General features: G+C 44.2%; 1 protein-coding gene across 1 annotated transcript; it reads right to left on the bottom strand.

Annotated features, from left to right (window-relative positions):
• Positions 1–2,590: 2,590 nt before the first annotated feature.
• On the bottom strand, positions 2,591–15,352 carry LOC140724621 (extracellular calcium-sensing receptor-like). The gene is made up of 6 exons (XM_073039044.1): positions 15,120–15,352; positions 11,461–11,752; positions 10,428–11,261; positions 7,996–8,223; positions 3,604–3,727; positions 2,591–3,504 (listed from the first exon to the last, which is right to left on the bottom strand). The coding sequence occupies exons 1-6, from the start codon at positions 15,350–15,352 to the stop codon at positions 2,591–2,593; spliced, it is 2,625 nt and encodes an 874-aa protein (XP_072895145.1).
• Positions 15,353–16,021: the final 669 nt, after the last annotated feature.

Genomic DNA, 16,021 nt, shown 5'->3' with positions numbered 1-16,021 from the left:
TAACCTGTAGAATGTGCAGATAGATGTTTCCTGTGGTGGTCCTCCAAGTAACGGAGAAAGTCAGCACAAAAATGTTTCCTTCGGGCCAACGCATGCATGCCATCCGTGGTGCCCGCTTAATCTAGTCTCATTTGCCCACATAGAACCATAGTTACGATCCATATTTGTATCCAAATGTCTTTTGAATGTTGTCATTGCACCTGCCTCAACAACTTTGATACTTCGTCCCATGTAAGGGCCACGCTGTGTGTGAAGAATTTGACCCGCAGGTCACTTTCAAATCTTCTCTCGCCTGGTACCTATGCATTATCGTTATTGATTCCCTTCCCCTGGGAAAAGGAACAAGTGCATTCACCCTTGCCCCCCCCCCTTTGGTTTTATAGACATCTATTTATCTACTTCCTATCTCCTGCACGCCATGGAATACAGTCTTAGCTTGCCCAGCTTCCCCATATAATTCGTATCCTCAAGTATGGCCAAAACTTCCTTACAGTCTTCCCGGTTTAATGGAATCCTTCCTGTAACAGGGTAAACAAAACTGTACACGATAATCCAAATAGAACATCACGCACGTTTTGGGCAATATAACATAATACCACGTCTCATGTACACATTGCCCTGTTCATGAAGGTCAGTGTGTCAAAAGTTTTCTTCACCACTTATAATAATATACAGATACTTCCAGGCACAAAGGAACTTGGGAGTCCTTGTGCGGGATTCCCTAAAAGTTAATCTGCAGGTGGAGTCAGTGGTTAGGAAGGCAAATGTGATGTTGCCACTAATTTCAAGAGGACTAGAATAACAAAACAAGGATGTAATATCGAGGCTTTAAAAAGCTCTGCTGAAAATTCACTTGGCGTGGAATGAGCAGTTTTGGGCAGAAAGGATGTGCTGACAATATTGCGTTCAAAAGAGGTTCATGAAAATGATTCCAGGATTCAACTGGTTGCCCCACGAGGGGCTTCGGCCTGTATTCTCTGGAATTCAAGAGTATGAGGGATGACCTAATTGAAACGTATTGAATCTTGAAAGGCTCCAGGAGAGCAGATGCTGAGATGTTTCCTATGGCGGGATATTCTAGGACCAGAGGACACAGCCTCAGAACAAAGGGACTTCCTTTCAGAACGAAGATGAAGAGGAATGTCTTTGGCCAAACAGTAATGTATCTGTGGTATACGATGTCACCGGCGGCTGTGGGAGCCAAGTTTTTAATGTATATTTAAGGCGGATAGATGGATTCTTTATTGGTCAGGGGTGAAGCGATATGGGAAGACGGCAGGAGACTGGGGCCGAGAATAAAATAGACCACTCATGATGAAATAGCGGAGGAGACATGTTTGGGCACATGGCCGCATTCTGTTGCTGTATCTTATGGTCTAAGGAGGAGAAGGCGTGGTAATGGGTTTAGACGGATAATAAATCAGCCTGGACGGAATAACGGAACAGGTCCAATGCATCGAATGGCTTAATTCTGGCCCAACGAATTATGGACCTATAGTCTGTTTCTGTGCTGTAGATTTCCTTGATTCAGTGACGGACTCTGACTACACCAGGTGCACGTAATACTGACCACTATTGGTTACGTTTTCTCTATGAAATGCGTGAGGTGCACAAATCAAAGCTTTGCGATATTGAATCGCAATATCGCGTATGTTTATTGATTGGGTTGATTGAAATCCATACTGTAAATTCAAGGCATCTAGATCTAAAATGATGGAAGATTTACATTGAACCATTTAATTCAGCCCAATAAGTGGGTGGATTTCTAAGTTTTGTAACCTCTGCTGCCCCGGAACGCTGATGCATTATTTCAATACAAATAAATGTGAGAAAGTAACACCAGTTTAGGACTTCAACTACGAATAGCAGAGCAATAGAGCGCGACATGGAACGGAGGAACCTAAAGGTACAAGAGTGTAGTTGGTTGACAGCGGAAGGATAAGCAGTCAGATGGTGATAAACGGCTTTTGTTACGCTGTCCTTCATCAGATAGGGCGCCGCGTATCGGAGTAGGAACATTAAGGTTATTTGAATAACGTGGAGTAATGTCTCCAGTTTTACTCACTCTATTATAGCAAAGCCATGGTTAACAAGTAAAGAAAGTACATGAGCATGTTGCCAGGACGGAGATGGCCCGGGTTTACGGATTTTTTGGCCAGGTTCGGCTTTTACTCCTTTCCACGTAAGCGAACGGGGCTCGACCTTATAGAATTGTTCAAATTTATGAAACAATCCTTTCCCAATTTTAGAAGAGTCCAAAACTAGTTTAGGGTGAGAGGGGAAGGATTGAAAGGGAACCTGGGGGGGGGCGACTTTTTCCACAGAGAGTGTGGTGAGTATAACAAACGAAATGCCGAGAGACGTGATTGAGCAGATATAATAGTATAATTTTAAAAAAACACTTGAACAGGTACATAGAGTGACGCAACGTATGAGGATATGGCCTGAACTCAGGGTATTTGAGATTAGCTGAGTGGATAGCGTGACGTGTATCGACTGCCATGGCCAAAGCTTTTGTATCAGTGCCGTATTGGTCTATGAATCTGCATCTCTATGCCGTTACAGGCCAGGACATATGGATGCGCATCCTTTAAAGATTCCTCTGATCCACTTTACCCATAATATGCTTTTTCGTGTTTTTCTCCGGAGTGATTACAATAATAAAACACTTCGGTGCAAAAATGCAGAGCAGCAATCCAAAACTGGAGGCCAGGATTGCAAACACTTCAACCGCCACCGTGTATTTCCCAGGAGAACTCACAGAGGCCGGAATAAAAGTGACCCAAACCGCACAAAAGATGAGCATACTGAACGTTATACATTTTGCCTCGTTAAAGTTATCTGGCAGCTTCCGCGCCTGAAAGGCCAAGACAAAGCAAATGCACGATAACAGGGCGATATAACCCGACGCCAAGTAGAAGGCTGCAGAGGACCCTGTATCACATTCTAAAATTATCCTCTCCCGGTAATATTTAGTGTTGATCACGGGGAAAGGCGGCGCAATGAGCAGCCAAAGCACACATATTAAACCCTGCACGGACGCCAGGAGGAAGACACTTATCCTCTGCTGTCTTTGACCAAACCATTTCATCCTGTTATTGCTGGGATGCGTTGCCTTAAATGCCGTCAGCACCAGAATGGTTTTGACCAGAACACAAGAGATACACATGACAAACGAGACACCAAACGCCGTGCGGCGTAACATACAAGACCAATGTGACGGTTCGCCAATGAATGTGACCGAGCATAAAAAACAGCAGCTTAACGCAAATAGAAGGAGGAAGCTCAGCTCAGAGTTGTTAGCTTTAACCAGAGGTGTGTCTCGATGTCTAAAGAACAGACCCGCTATCAGTCCTGACATGCACACTCCAACCAGAGCGAGTAACACCAACACCATGCCCAGGATTTCGGTAAAACCCAGATACTCTATTTTCTTCGGGATGCATTGATCTTTCCGATTGTTAGACCAGTACAGGGGAGGGCACTTGATACAGTCTACGGAGTCTGAAAAAAAAAAACAAATGCGAACATTCCGTTGTTGAGAGGAACGCTTCAGGAATCTCTCAGGGTAATTGTTAGATTCCAACATGTATATCCGCTCACCTGTAGTGTTAGTTATTTCTCCATCCGCACAGGACGTGCAGTCAAAACAGCAAATTGGTTGTCCTTTCCTGGCTATTTTCCTTGTACCAGGGGAACAACTTTCAGAACAGACTGCCCGTGGAATCTTGAAAACAGAATCACAGACAATATCTGGTTATTTGCATGCAGAATATACCGACTGCCATTCAAACGTGTGGAATTAGTCTGTGTCACTGTTACTTTTACAGATACCTGATTATCAGTTCCAACAAACACCTCATCTAATGTTTCTTGAATGTTTTCGCTTTTCTACTCTTTTTAACTTTCTGAGTTGCTATTGGATACGAATCGAAGGTGATTCCAAAGATGATCAACTGATTGCATTGCACACTTCCACGTTCAATACAGCTGAAGAGCATAATTTGTTAATTTCTTCATCACCTTATCTGTGCCGGTCCGTGGTTGATCATTCAGCCGTTGGAAACATTAGAGTATACTCCTATTTCCAAATTCTACCCAGCTGTGACAAATGAACTGTGATATAGTGTGGGACAATGCTGCTGTGGTTAAACTGTTGGACTACCAGCGATATGGATTAAACATTCCCATCATAATACATGTTAAATTTAAGGTAACAAAATAAAACCATCTTGTACAAGCGTGACTAAAAATTAAACCTGCCCATTAGCTCTTTTCACTCATTTCGAAAGATTCATAAACATCTTGTGTACAAGATGATGAGAGGCATAGATCGTGTGGATAATCAGAGGCTTTTTCCCGAGAGCTGAAATGGCTAGCATGAGAGGGCACCGCTTTAAGTTGCTTGGAAGTAGGTACAGAGATGCCGGGGCAAGTGTTTTTTTTTAAAAAACGCAGAGAGTGGCGAGTACGTGGAATGTGCTGCTGGCGACGGTGGTGGAGGCGGATAGGATAGTGTCTTTTAAGAGACTCCAGGACGTACATGAATCTCAGAAAAATAGAGGACTATGGGTAACCATAGGAAATTTCTAAGGTAAAGAAATGTTCTGTCATGGGGGACAGGAGACTGGACCCAAGTGCAGGACGCAGGCACTGAAGTATTAGGGGCAGGACGGGAACAACCAAACGATGGACAACATGTGGTGACGGTGGTGTGCGTGAGGGACGTGATGTTCAAGGTGATGCTGGGGTCCCGAGAGAACCTTAGAGTTCAGGCAGGCAGGAGAATCCCGGGGTTCAGGCAAGGAAGCAGGATCCTGGAGTTCACTGGGCGGGCCGTATAACTCCTGGGCAGGGCCCAGACCACCCAGGAAGGAACACGGGGGCCTGAGCAGGTCGCAGGGCACAACCCGTCGGCAGCGAGGGATAGGTAGGGGCAGAGACCTCTGGGCGAGCCGAATAACTCCTAGGCAGGAACATGGGGCCTGAGAAGGTCGCGGGGCACAATCCGTCGGCAGATAGGGATGGAAAGGGGCAGAGTCTCCCGCCAGGCAACGACAGTCCGGCCAGGCTTGCCCGACGGAGGCAAGGGATATGAAGGGAACTAGGTCCAGGGTGACTACCAGACTTACTCGAAGAACTCCAAGCCATGGCAACCAGAGGAACAGGATAAGCAGGACGACTCCCCAACTCCACTCAGTCCCAGAGCCCCCTATATACACCGCCAGCCGATGGGCATCAGGTGCACCTCCTTGAGCCCAAACAAGCCACATTGATCCATAGGTGTGACTAATTGGGCTCGGGCGAAAAGATGGACGGCTACAAGACCCAGAGTCCAGAGTCCCCGGACCGGTTCAAGACCCGGAATGCGGGCTCCGGGACGCACCATAACAATACCCCCCCACCACCACCACCACCCCGCGTCAAAGGGAACCTCCAGGCAACCGAGGAGGGTCTCTAGAGCTAGAGAAGATACGGGTGGGTGAGGAGGGAATATTCAGACAATAGGGGACGCCAGGTTGACGGGATTTGACTCCAGTGCCTGCGTTGCTGGGTCTATGCTGGGGGTCGTTCTATCATAAGGGGACAGGAGGCTGGACCTAAGTGTAGGAATCAGGCACTGAAGTATTAGGGGCAGGACGGGAACAACTAAACGAGACAAGATGTGGTGACCGTGGTGTGCTTGAGGGACGTGACGTTCAAGGTGATGCTGGGGTCTCGAGAAAGTCTTAGAGTTCAGGCAGGCGGGCCGCATAACTCCTGGGCAAGGCCCGGATCTCCCAAGCAGGAACACGGGGGCCTGAGCAGGTCACGGAGCACCTAGGTAGGTTGCGGGGCACAACCCGTCGGCAGGTTGGGATAGGTAGGGGCAGAGACCTCTGAGCAGGCCGCATAATTCCTAGGCAGGGCCCGAACCTCCCAGGCAGGAACAACGGGCACCTGGGTAAGTTGCGGGGCACAACCCGTCGGCAGATGGATGGAAAGGGGCGGATTCCCCGTCGGGCAACGGCAGTCCAGCCAGGCTTGCCCGACAGAGGCAAGGGATAGGAAGGGAACTAGGTCCAGGGTGACTACCAGACTTACTCGAAGAACTCGTCTTTAACGAGGGGAACTCCACGCCAGGGCAACCAGAGGAACAGGATAGGCAGGACGATCCGCCAATTTCGCCTCCTTGAGCCCCAACAAGCCACGATGATCCACAGGTGTGACTAATTGGGCTCAAGGGCAAAAGGAGGGACGGCTTCAAGACCCGGAGTCCGGAGTTCGCGGACCGGATCAAGACCCGGAATGCGGGCTCCGGACTGGACCATAACATGTTCAGCACAGTTTTGTGGGCCGAATGGCCTGTATTGTGCTATGTGTTTTCTATCTTTCTAAGTCCATAGCTACAGATGTGCCTTACTTTGGAATAGCTAAACACACAATCCCGTTCTTGGGTATTTAGGGATGAGCTATAATTACTGGAAATTTCAGACATATCCAGATCAAAATATGCCTTCGTTTACTTTCTCTTTTACTAAGTTGATTTCTCTTTTGATTTCTAGAGCAGCGAGGTAATGTTGCATTTCTATAAAATCCGGATGAGATCATGTATGGAGCATTGCGATCATGTCCTTTCTCTTCAATATAAGTTTCAACTGGAAGTTTTAAAGCAGGTGTAAAACGAGCTTTACTTGACGCTACCTAGGTTAGCAAACATGCTTATGAAGAACGGTTGACCACGCTAGAGCTTTTCTGTTTGGAGAGAACGATGAGAAGCGACTTAATGGAGCTATATAAGATTACAAGATACATAAATAGAGTGAACAGCCAGCACCTATTTTTCAGGGCAGCAATACCCTTCACCGGAGATTAAACGTTTGAGATAAATGAAGGACAGTTTACTGGAGTCAGACGTAGTATTGTCACACCGAGAATGGGTAGAGAATGGAAAGCACTGCAGTGATTGGTGACAATTACTGATAACTTGGGGAAATTTTAAAGACTGTTAGGTAGGCAGACTGGTGAAATAAGAATGGAAGGTTATGGGCTATGTTGAAGTCAAAAGGTAGATTTATCCGTGTTCTAAATAGAAGAAATGCCATCTCCCCATTGCTAAGAATTCCATTACCTCAAATCAACATATTAAATCTCCTCAATATGTATGAGAAGTGTTCACAGAATGTTGACTGGTGTTGTGGGTGTTGGGGTGGTGGTTCATCCGCTTTAATCCAATGCAGGAAAGCCGATGCTAAAGGCAGTCTGTTGATGGAAATTACCTTTCATTTTCCTCATCAGATGAAAATCCATGGAAACTTCCCAACTTTTTCTATGTTAACTATTTTTATGTGAACATTTTAACTATTCGGGGTTACTTCTGTATTAATAAAAGATCTGGTCAGGTATAAACCTGTGCAAATTTCAACTGAGGACTGAGAACGTAAGAGGAACCAGATTTAGCAGATTTTGACAGCAGTTTGTGTGTGTGCCGGGGACCCCAATCTGCCCTTTCAGGATTGCCGTTATCTCCCTGAGTTTGAAATCTTTATTCATTCGAAGTCATCCTAAAGCGTGGAATTACCGGCCCACAAGCAGAGGTTCTCGGATCACCAACTTCAGGGGAAAACGGAAGTGATAGTGGGAATAAAAGCTGGCCAGGAAAGTCTTAAATTCTTCAGCAATGCTTCGTTTTGACATAATGACGTGTGTCTTGTGACTTCATATTTTCTGCAAGCTTCTTATTTAGCTTAGGTTGGCTTTAAAATATTACCAAATCCAGTTAATGTCATTATGTTTGCTCTACTCCAGAATTTAGTCTCTAGTATTAATCCACAGATACAACGTGATGACTGGGTTTAAATGGACTCCCTGTCCCTTCACTATGTTAAATACTATAATTCTACATATGCAAGTATACTTTACTTGCGCTGTTGGTTACAATTTCTTAGTATTATTTCATGGATAATTACGATTTAACTATTAACAAAATAGGTCACTTTCAATGGACAACCATACCTGACGCTTACCACCGCTCCAGACTATCTGATGTAGGTTCAACACAAGTTCTTTACCCGGAGGACCTGATCCGTTGTAATATCCAACTGTCCGAGCTTCAAGGCTACCGTTTGCATTAATTTTCCAGTTTACAATGTCATAAGCGGCTGTTGGATTGCCTTTCTCATCAATATGCACCTTCTCCCCAACTTTTGTTGTGAAGTAAATTGATTTCATGTAATGGAGGAGCTACAAGTAGAATTAAACAGATTGCGTTATGGTCCCTGCACATCAGAAGATTATTTGTCTTCAAGATTTTATTGTTGGACTTCTCTAAGATATTTCACTCCATGTAACTCTCCAAATGTCTCTTAAATATGCAATTACAGCCGCCTGGAGCACTTTCACTGGCAGCACATTCCAGATATTGCCACTCTCTCTGTAAAGTACTTACCTTCCCCGGCTCTTTTCAAATCTCTCCCCTCTTAGCGTACGCCGTCTAATTTTGGGCCTCTCAGACTAAAAGACGAATACAGTCCACCACTTTAGTGAAACATAGAAACATAGAAAACCACATACAGCACAAAGCAGGCAATTCGGCCCACTACACCTCATGTACATAGAACCATAGAACATTACAGCACAGAAACAGACCCTTCGGCCCTTCTTGGCTGTGCCGAAACATTTTTCTGCCTAGTCCCACTGACCTGCACCTGGATCATATCCCTTCATACACGTCTCATCCATGTACCTGTTTCTTAAATGTTAAAAATGAGCCCGCATTTACCACTTCATCTGGCAGCTCATTCCACATTCCCACCAATCTTTGTGTGAAGAAGCCCCCTTCCATGTTCCCTTTAAACTTTTCCCTTTTCACCCTTAACCCAAGTCCTCTGTTTTTCCCCCCTAGCCTCAGTGGAAAAAGCCTGCTTGCATTCACTCTATCTATACCCATCATAATTTTATATACCTCTATCAAATCTCCCCTCATTCTTCTACGTTCCAGGGAATAAAATCCTAACCTATTCAACATTTCTCTGTAACTCAGTTTCTCAAGTCCTGGCAACATCCTTGTAAAGCTTCTCTGCACTCTTTCAACCATGTTAATATCCTTCCTGTAATTGGTTGACCAAAGCTGCTCACAATACTCCAAATACGGCCTCACCAGTGTCTTATACAACCTTAACATAACGTTCCAACTCTTATACTCAATACTTTGATTTATAAAAGCAAAGGTACCAAAACCTCTCTTTACGACCCTATCTACCTGTGACGCCACTTTTAGGAAATTTCGTATCTGTGTTCCCAGATCCTTCTGTTCTACTGCACTCTTCAGTGTCCTACCATTTACCTTGTATGTTCTACCTTGGTTTGTCCTTCCAAAGTGCAATACCTCACACTTGTCTGCATTAAACTCCGTCTGCCATTTTTCAGCCCATTTTTCCATCTGGCCCAAAGCCCTCTGGAAGCTTTGAAAACCTTCCTCACTGTCCACTACACCTTCAATCTTTGAATTATCAGCAATCTGATGATCCAATTTACCAGATTATCATCCAGATCATTGATATAGATGACAATTAACAATGGGCCCAGCACTGATCCCTGTGGCACACCGCTAGTCACAGGCCTCCAAATCAGAGAAGCAATCCTTCACTACCACTCTCTGGCGTCTCCCATTGAGCCAATGTCTAATCCAATTCACTACCTCACCTTATATACCTAGCGACTGAATCTTCCTAACTAACTTCCCATGCGGGACCTTGTCGAAGGCCTTACTGAAGTCCATGTAGACAACGTCCACTGCCTTCCTGGTAACCTCCTCGAAAAACTCTAATAGACTGCTTAAACATGACCTACCACGCACAAGCATGTTGACTCTCCCTAACAAATCCCTGTCCATCCAAATATTTGAAGATCCTATCTCTTAGTACTCCTTCCAATAATTTACCAACTACTGACGTCAAACTTACCGACCTCTAATTTCCCGGATTACTTTTCAAAAATCCCTCATGATTTATATTTAAGAGGGAGTTAGATATGGCCCTTGCGGCTAAAGGGATCGGGGGTATGGAGAGAAAGCAGGTACAGGGTTCTGAGTTGGATGATCAGCCATGATCATACCGAATGGTGGTGGAGGTTCGAAGGGCCGAAGGGCCTACTCCTGCACCTATTTTCTATGTTTCTATTTAGTAGAACGCTACGTATTCACTCCTCACTCTCCAACACTTCAACGTATGCAGATCCAAATTTTTTCTATAACACAGGCTTACTGTCTACTTGCACCGTCACTATCAGCGAAGTTAGTATTTGTACATCAAGGTCTTTCTCACTGTTCCACGACAGTCGTCTTGTCCTGCATTTACTGTATAAGTAATACCCTGGTCTGAATATCGAAACTGCAATAGCTATATCGAAAGATGTCTACATAAAATGGATGAAGTGCAAGTCCTTACCTGCCACGGTTTAAAATTTGAAAGACGTGCACATGTTTTGTTCGGGAATGGCCCTTTGCCACTTTCACATGAAAGCATATCGTGAAGCGCATGAGCAAAAGCGTACACCGCTTTATATACAATGTAAGAGTTCCCGTCCATGGTCAAGTCGGTATAGGCGTTGCTGATTTGAAGGAGACTCTCATTTCCGCTACACTGTGGGAGCCGGCCAAGTGAACCAACTTCGTTGGTCGCCTTTTCGAAACTAGGAGTACACCCGAAGGTGGTTTCCCAGAACTCCATCAATAACGGATTACCGGGAAATCTGGAAGGATGGATTGTGAGCAGGAAATCCTGCACCCCTGGAACTTCCTGCGCACGCACAGCAGTTCCGATTGCCCCGGTAAGGAAGCGCCGGCCACTATCTACAACGACGAAGTCTGCTGTAATCCACCCCTCACTGCCCACCCACTGCACATCGCTGAGGTTTTGCCGTAGAACCTCCGCAAATAAAATGCGCATTTCGCCAGGTCCAGCAAAGGCTACCACGACCTTTGTGGTCGCTTCATTTATCACTTGTACAATCCTGGTGATCTTCTCTGGAGAGTCTGTTCTGTGAAATGATTCGGAGAAGGCAATGCAAAGACCGAAATCCTCAGCAGCTTCGACAAAAGCTCTCATCCCCGAATTGCCGTAGTCATTGTTGCTGTTAACGGTCCCAATCCAGGTCCATCCAAACTTCTGAACAAGATGCACCAGTGCCTTGGACTGATGCTCGTCACTTGGGATAGTTCGATGAAAATTTGGATATTCGTTCTTATCGCTGAGACATGCACACGTGGAAAAGTAGCTGACCTGCGATCGAAGAGACAGTTGGTGTGGAAGTTAATGTGCGTGTGTGACAGGGCGAAATATTATACATTCAATAGAAGAAAAATGTTCAAACACTAGAAGATATCAGTGATTAACCTAATTCACTGGTCGTGGTGATTTAAAAAATTGTTAGTTCCGTTTACGTCATTGTGACCACTATAATTCTTTTGCTAAATCTTACCAGTGGTATTCTAAATGGTCCGGTTGTCCTTGCAATGGCGATGGACACTGAGGACTCAGCAGCACCAACGATCCCAGAGATATTGAGAGGCCCGTCACACACTTCATCCACGTACGTTTCCTCCTGCCCATTCACCAGAGCCAGAGCAACCTTTGTCGCAATCTCGGGGGAGTTGCAATCATCGTGAATCCTGTAACCCAGTGTGATGTTCGGAAGAAGTCTCTCATCCCTGTTTATTTCCTCAATTGTAAAAATCATGGTCTGTAACAGGCGGAATCCCCTTAAATCAAAACTGAAAATCAACCACAGATTGGAATTTGAATGAAATTGTTTCAGTAGAGGTACATATGCGTTCATGGAGTCAGAGAGGATTCTTTTGTTTTCCTAGATATATACCTTTCAAAAAAACGCTTCAAAATCCCCTGAACCTTATCAATAAATAAAGACGATTAATTAAAATCCAATGCGTGTGTTGTAGATCATTTCTGGTACGATTTCTATGCCATATTTTAATAATACCAAATGCATGACAACACTGGCAAAATCTGTAAGACATTACTTCCTACAAAGCGAAACCCAATAGCATAAATGGCAGCAATGCTTCACTACCAGATGAACTCAATGCCTTCTATGCGCGCTTTGAAAGGGAGAATACAACTACAGCAGTGAATATTCCTGCTGCACCTGATGACCCTGTGATCTCTGTGTCAGAGGCCGATGTTAAGCTGCTTTAAAGAGAGTGAACCCTCGCGAAGCAGAAAATCCCAATGGACTCCCTGTGCCAACCAACCTGCGGGAGTATTCAAGGACATTTTCAACCTCTCACTGCTACGGATGGAAGTCCCCGCTTGCTTCAAAAAGCCAAGTATACTAAGAAGATATACTAAGAAAGCCTAAGAAGAATAATGTGAGCTGCCTAAATGACTATCACCCGCTTGCACTTACGTCGACAGTGATGAAATATTTTGAGAGGTTGGTTATGTCTAGACTGAATTCCTACCTCAGCAAGAACTTGCACCCGTTGCAATTTGCCTATCGCCACAATAGGTTAACGGCGGATGCAACCTCAATGGTTCTCCACAGGGCTTTAGACCACCTGGACAACACAAACACCTGTGTCAGGATGCTGTTCGTTGACTGTAGCTCAGCATGTAATACTATCATCCCCACAATCCTGATTGAGAAGTGGCAGAACTTGGGCCTCTTTAACTCCTTCTGCAATTAGATCCTCGACTTCCTAACCAGAAGACCACAATCTGTGTGGATTGGTGATAACATTTCCTCCTCGCTGACAATCAACACTGGTGCACCTCAGGGGTGTTTGCTTAGCCCACTATTCAACTCTCTATATACCCATGACTGTGTGGCTAGGCATAGCTCAAATACCACCTACAAATTTGCTGACGATACAACCATTGTTGGTAGAATCTCAGGTGTTGACGAGGGGGCGTACAGGAGTGAACTTTGCCAACTAGTGGTGTGGTGCTACAGCAACAACCTGGAACTCAACATCAGTAAGACGAAAGAGCTGACTGTGCACTTCCGGAAGGGTAAGACGAAGGAACACATACCAATCTTCATAGAGGGATCAGAAATAGAGAGAGTGAGCAGTTTGAAGTTCCTGAGTGTCAAGATCTCTGAGGATCTAACCGGGTCCCAACATATCGATGCAGTTATAGAGGAGACAAGACAGCGGCTATACTTTATTCGGAGCTTGAAGAGATTTTGCATGTCAACAAATACACTCAAAAACTACTATAGATATACCATGGAGAGCGCTCTGTCAAGCTGCAGCACTGTCTGGGATGAGGGGGTACTGCAGAGGGTCGAAAGAAGCTGCACAGGATTGTAAATTTAGTCAGCTCCATCTTAGGTACTAGTCTACAAATTACCCAGGACATCTTCAGGAAGCGGTATCTCAGAAAGGCAGCGTCCATTATTAAGGACCTCCAGCATCCAAGGCATGCTATTTTCTCACTGTTACCATAAGGTAGAAGGTACAGAAATCTGAAGGCACAAACTCTGCGATTCAGAAACAGCTTTTTCCCCTCTGCCATTCGATTCCAAAACGGACATTGAACATTTGGACACTACCTCACTTTTTAAATATATAGTATATCTGTTTTGCACTATTTTTAATCGATTCAATATACATATACTCTATAAAGTATACCGAATAAAAATTACTTATTTATTATATACTTTTTCTTCTATACCATGTATTGCATTGAAATGCTGCTGCTATGTTAATAAATTTCATGTCACACGCCGGTGATAATAAACCTGATTCTGATTCTGAAATAGACCCTTAATCAACGATTGAATTTAAATGTATACACGCCAGTCATAATGGATCGGGATGGCAAACACGAGGTTTTATTTTTCCTCGTTTAATTCGGACTGTTAGACCTAACACCAACCGGAGTCAATGCTCAGTATTTCAATGGGTATTTCTCCCTTTATCCAGCCGTCTCGCTCACACATGTTTCTGCTGACACCCCTAGAGCTGCCGACAAGAGTTCTCTTATTTATGTCTCTACAACAGATGTTAACATTAAGTCCAGATGGCCCGAGTTTTCATCTCATTTTTGTTTCATATGACTCTGAGACAGCGCAATGTCCTCAAACAATGTCTGAGTCTCCTATGTTTGATCCAACAGGAGTTAACATATTATCAGTGAGCCATGACGCCGTTGGTTTGAGGTCAAGCAACTGTCAGAATAGTGCGCTTTTTTCCTTTGAAGACAATGGTCAGTCAGATACTATGTTTTGCTAAATTATTGTTGATTCACTGTTAGAACTAGATATAATGGTGCCTTTTATTTCTAAGTTAACAACATTCAGGTTTCCGAATGTGAACACATAATACACATTCGACAAACCATCTGAATCCGTAGTCATTGTCTAACTCACCCTCACAGCTGCTCATTAGTGTAAATATCTAATCAGCCAATGACTTGGCACCAATTCAATGCATAAACGCATGCAGACATTGTTCAGCGGTTTAGTTTTTGTTCAAACCAAACATCAGAATGGGGAAAAATATGACATAAGTGACTTTGCCAGTGGAATGACTGTTGGTGTCAGATGGGGTGGTCTGAGTATACCAAAATCTGCTGATCTCCTGTTTCACACACAACAGTCTATAGTTTACAGAAGATGGTGCGATGAACAAAAAAAAAATCTAGTGCGCGGCAGTTCTGTGGGCGAAAGCACCTTGTTGATGAGCGAAGTTAGAGGGGAATGGCCAGTCTGGTTCAGGCTGACAGGAAGACGAGAGTAATTCAGATAACCAATCGTTACGACAGTACTGCGCAGACGAATATCTATGAACGCACAACCTGGAAGTGGAAGGGCTACCGCATCAGAAGACCTCGAATAGTTACTCAGTGCCCACTTCATTCGGTACGGTTGTGCCTAATAATGTGGCCACTGAATGTATTAGTGACAGCATTAACATTAATAGGCAGAAACTTTCTTATCCTCGCCGATATCCCGCAATGTAAGATGCTTGGTACAGATTTTCCCATGCGTATTTATCTCTTTAATCAGTCAACAAGGAAGAAAACTACTCTGTAAAATTTCATCGTAAGTTTCTTCTTGAAATAATAAAACAGGGAGATTAACCAAAGCTACAAACGGTCGTGTAATTAACTAACCTTTTACATTTCGTTTCTTCTGGTCGTTTGGTGAATAAATTTATCCGCTGGAAACTGTTTAAGTGCACAGTAAACATCCCCCCAAGTACAACGTCACCATCCTTAGAAATGTTGGGCAGCTGGATTCTTTCCCGAAGCCTACAGTTCAGCGCATCTAAACTCAGTGGAAAGGCCGACCCAGCTAGGACGCCGAAAACAAACTGAAACATTGTAGCAAAGAAGATGGCGACCATTGACTCAATACGACTTCTAATGCCGATTCCAAACACAAGTCCGACTTTAAATACGGAGGAAGATATTCTCAATGGGAATCTGTATCGGCTAGTAATTAATCAACGTCCCGAGTGAATACAACTATTTTGTGACACTGAGGTATATCGCATGCGCGAGTTGCTAAGCCACCATTTCGGCAAGAAGGCAAATGCCGTGTTCCTAATTAAATAAAGCAAATAAAAACACATCACGATGCCTTTCCCCAGCGAGGATGGCGCTTTCTTAAAATTTTTGATTCGAACTCAAAGATCCAGTGTAGATTCAAAGTCAAAATAAAATTTATTATCAAGCTGCTTATACCACTTCGAGATTAATGTTTTGCACGCATTTACAGGAAAATAAATCAGTGCAATAGCACTTATGAAAAACTGTACATAAATAAATACGAAGAAAAAGCATTTCAGGATGTATATTGTTTGCATTTCTCTGATATTAAATGCACCTTTGAAACCTTTGACACCCTTGTACACCGACAAACTGTCAATCTGCAAAAGAAGACAAATTGTGCAAATACGAACATGAGTGAGACTAAGATTATGAGCGTAGAAATTCGGACCACGCTGCAGCTGGATGTCATCCAGCTTTCAAAGAGTGAGTAAAGCAGTGCTGTCGTTATCATCCCCAAGAAG

The sequence above is a fragment of the Hemitrygon akajei genome, chromosome 3 (genome assembly GCF_048418815.1).
Source record: "Hemitrygon akajei chromosome 3, sHemAka1.3, whole genome shotgun sequence".
Taxonomy (NCBI): Eukaryota; Metazoa; Chordata; class Chondrichthyes; order Myliobatiformes; family Dasyatidae; genus Hemitrygon; species Hemitrygon akajei.
Note: the sequence above shows the minus strand (reverse complement) of the source record. Positions and strands in the feature narration are given on the sequence as shown.

Excerpts from the sequence above, each read along its gene's own strand:
- LOC140724621 (XM_073039044.1), bottom strand. The coding sequence starts at position 15,352 with ATGGTCGCCATCTTCTTTGCTACAATGTTTCAGTTTGTTTTCGGCGTC. Across the intron at positions 8,224-10,427 it reads CAAATTTTAAACCGTGGCAG|CTCCTCCATTACATGAAATC; the intron begins GTAAGGACTTGC and ends TTCTACTTGTAG. Across the intron at positions 3,505-3,603 it reads AGAAATAACTAACACTACAG|ACTCCGTAGACTGTATCAAG; the intron begins GTGAGCGGATAT and ends TTTTTTTTTCAG.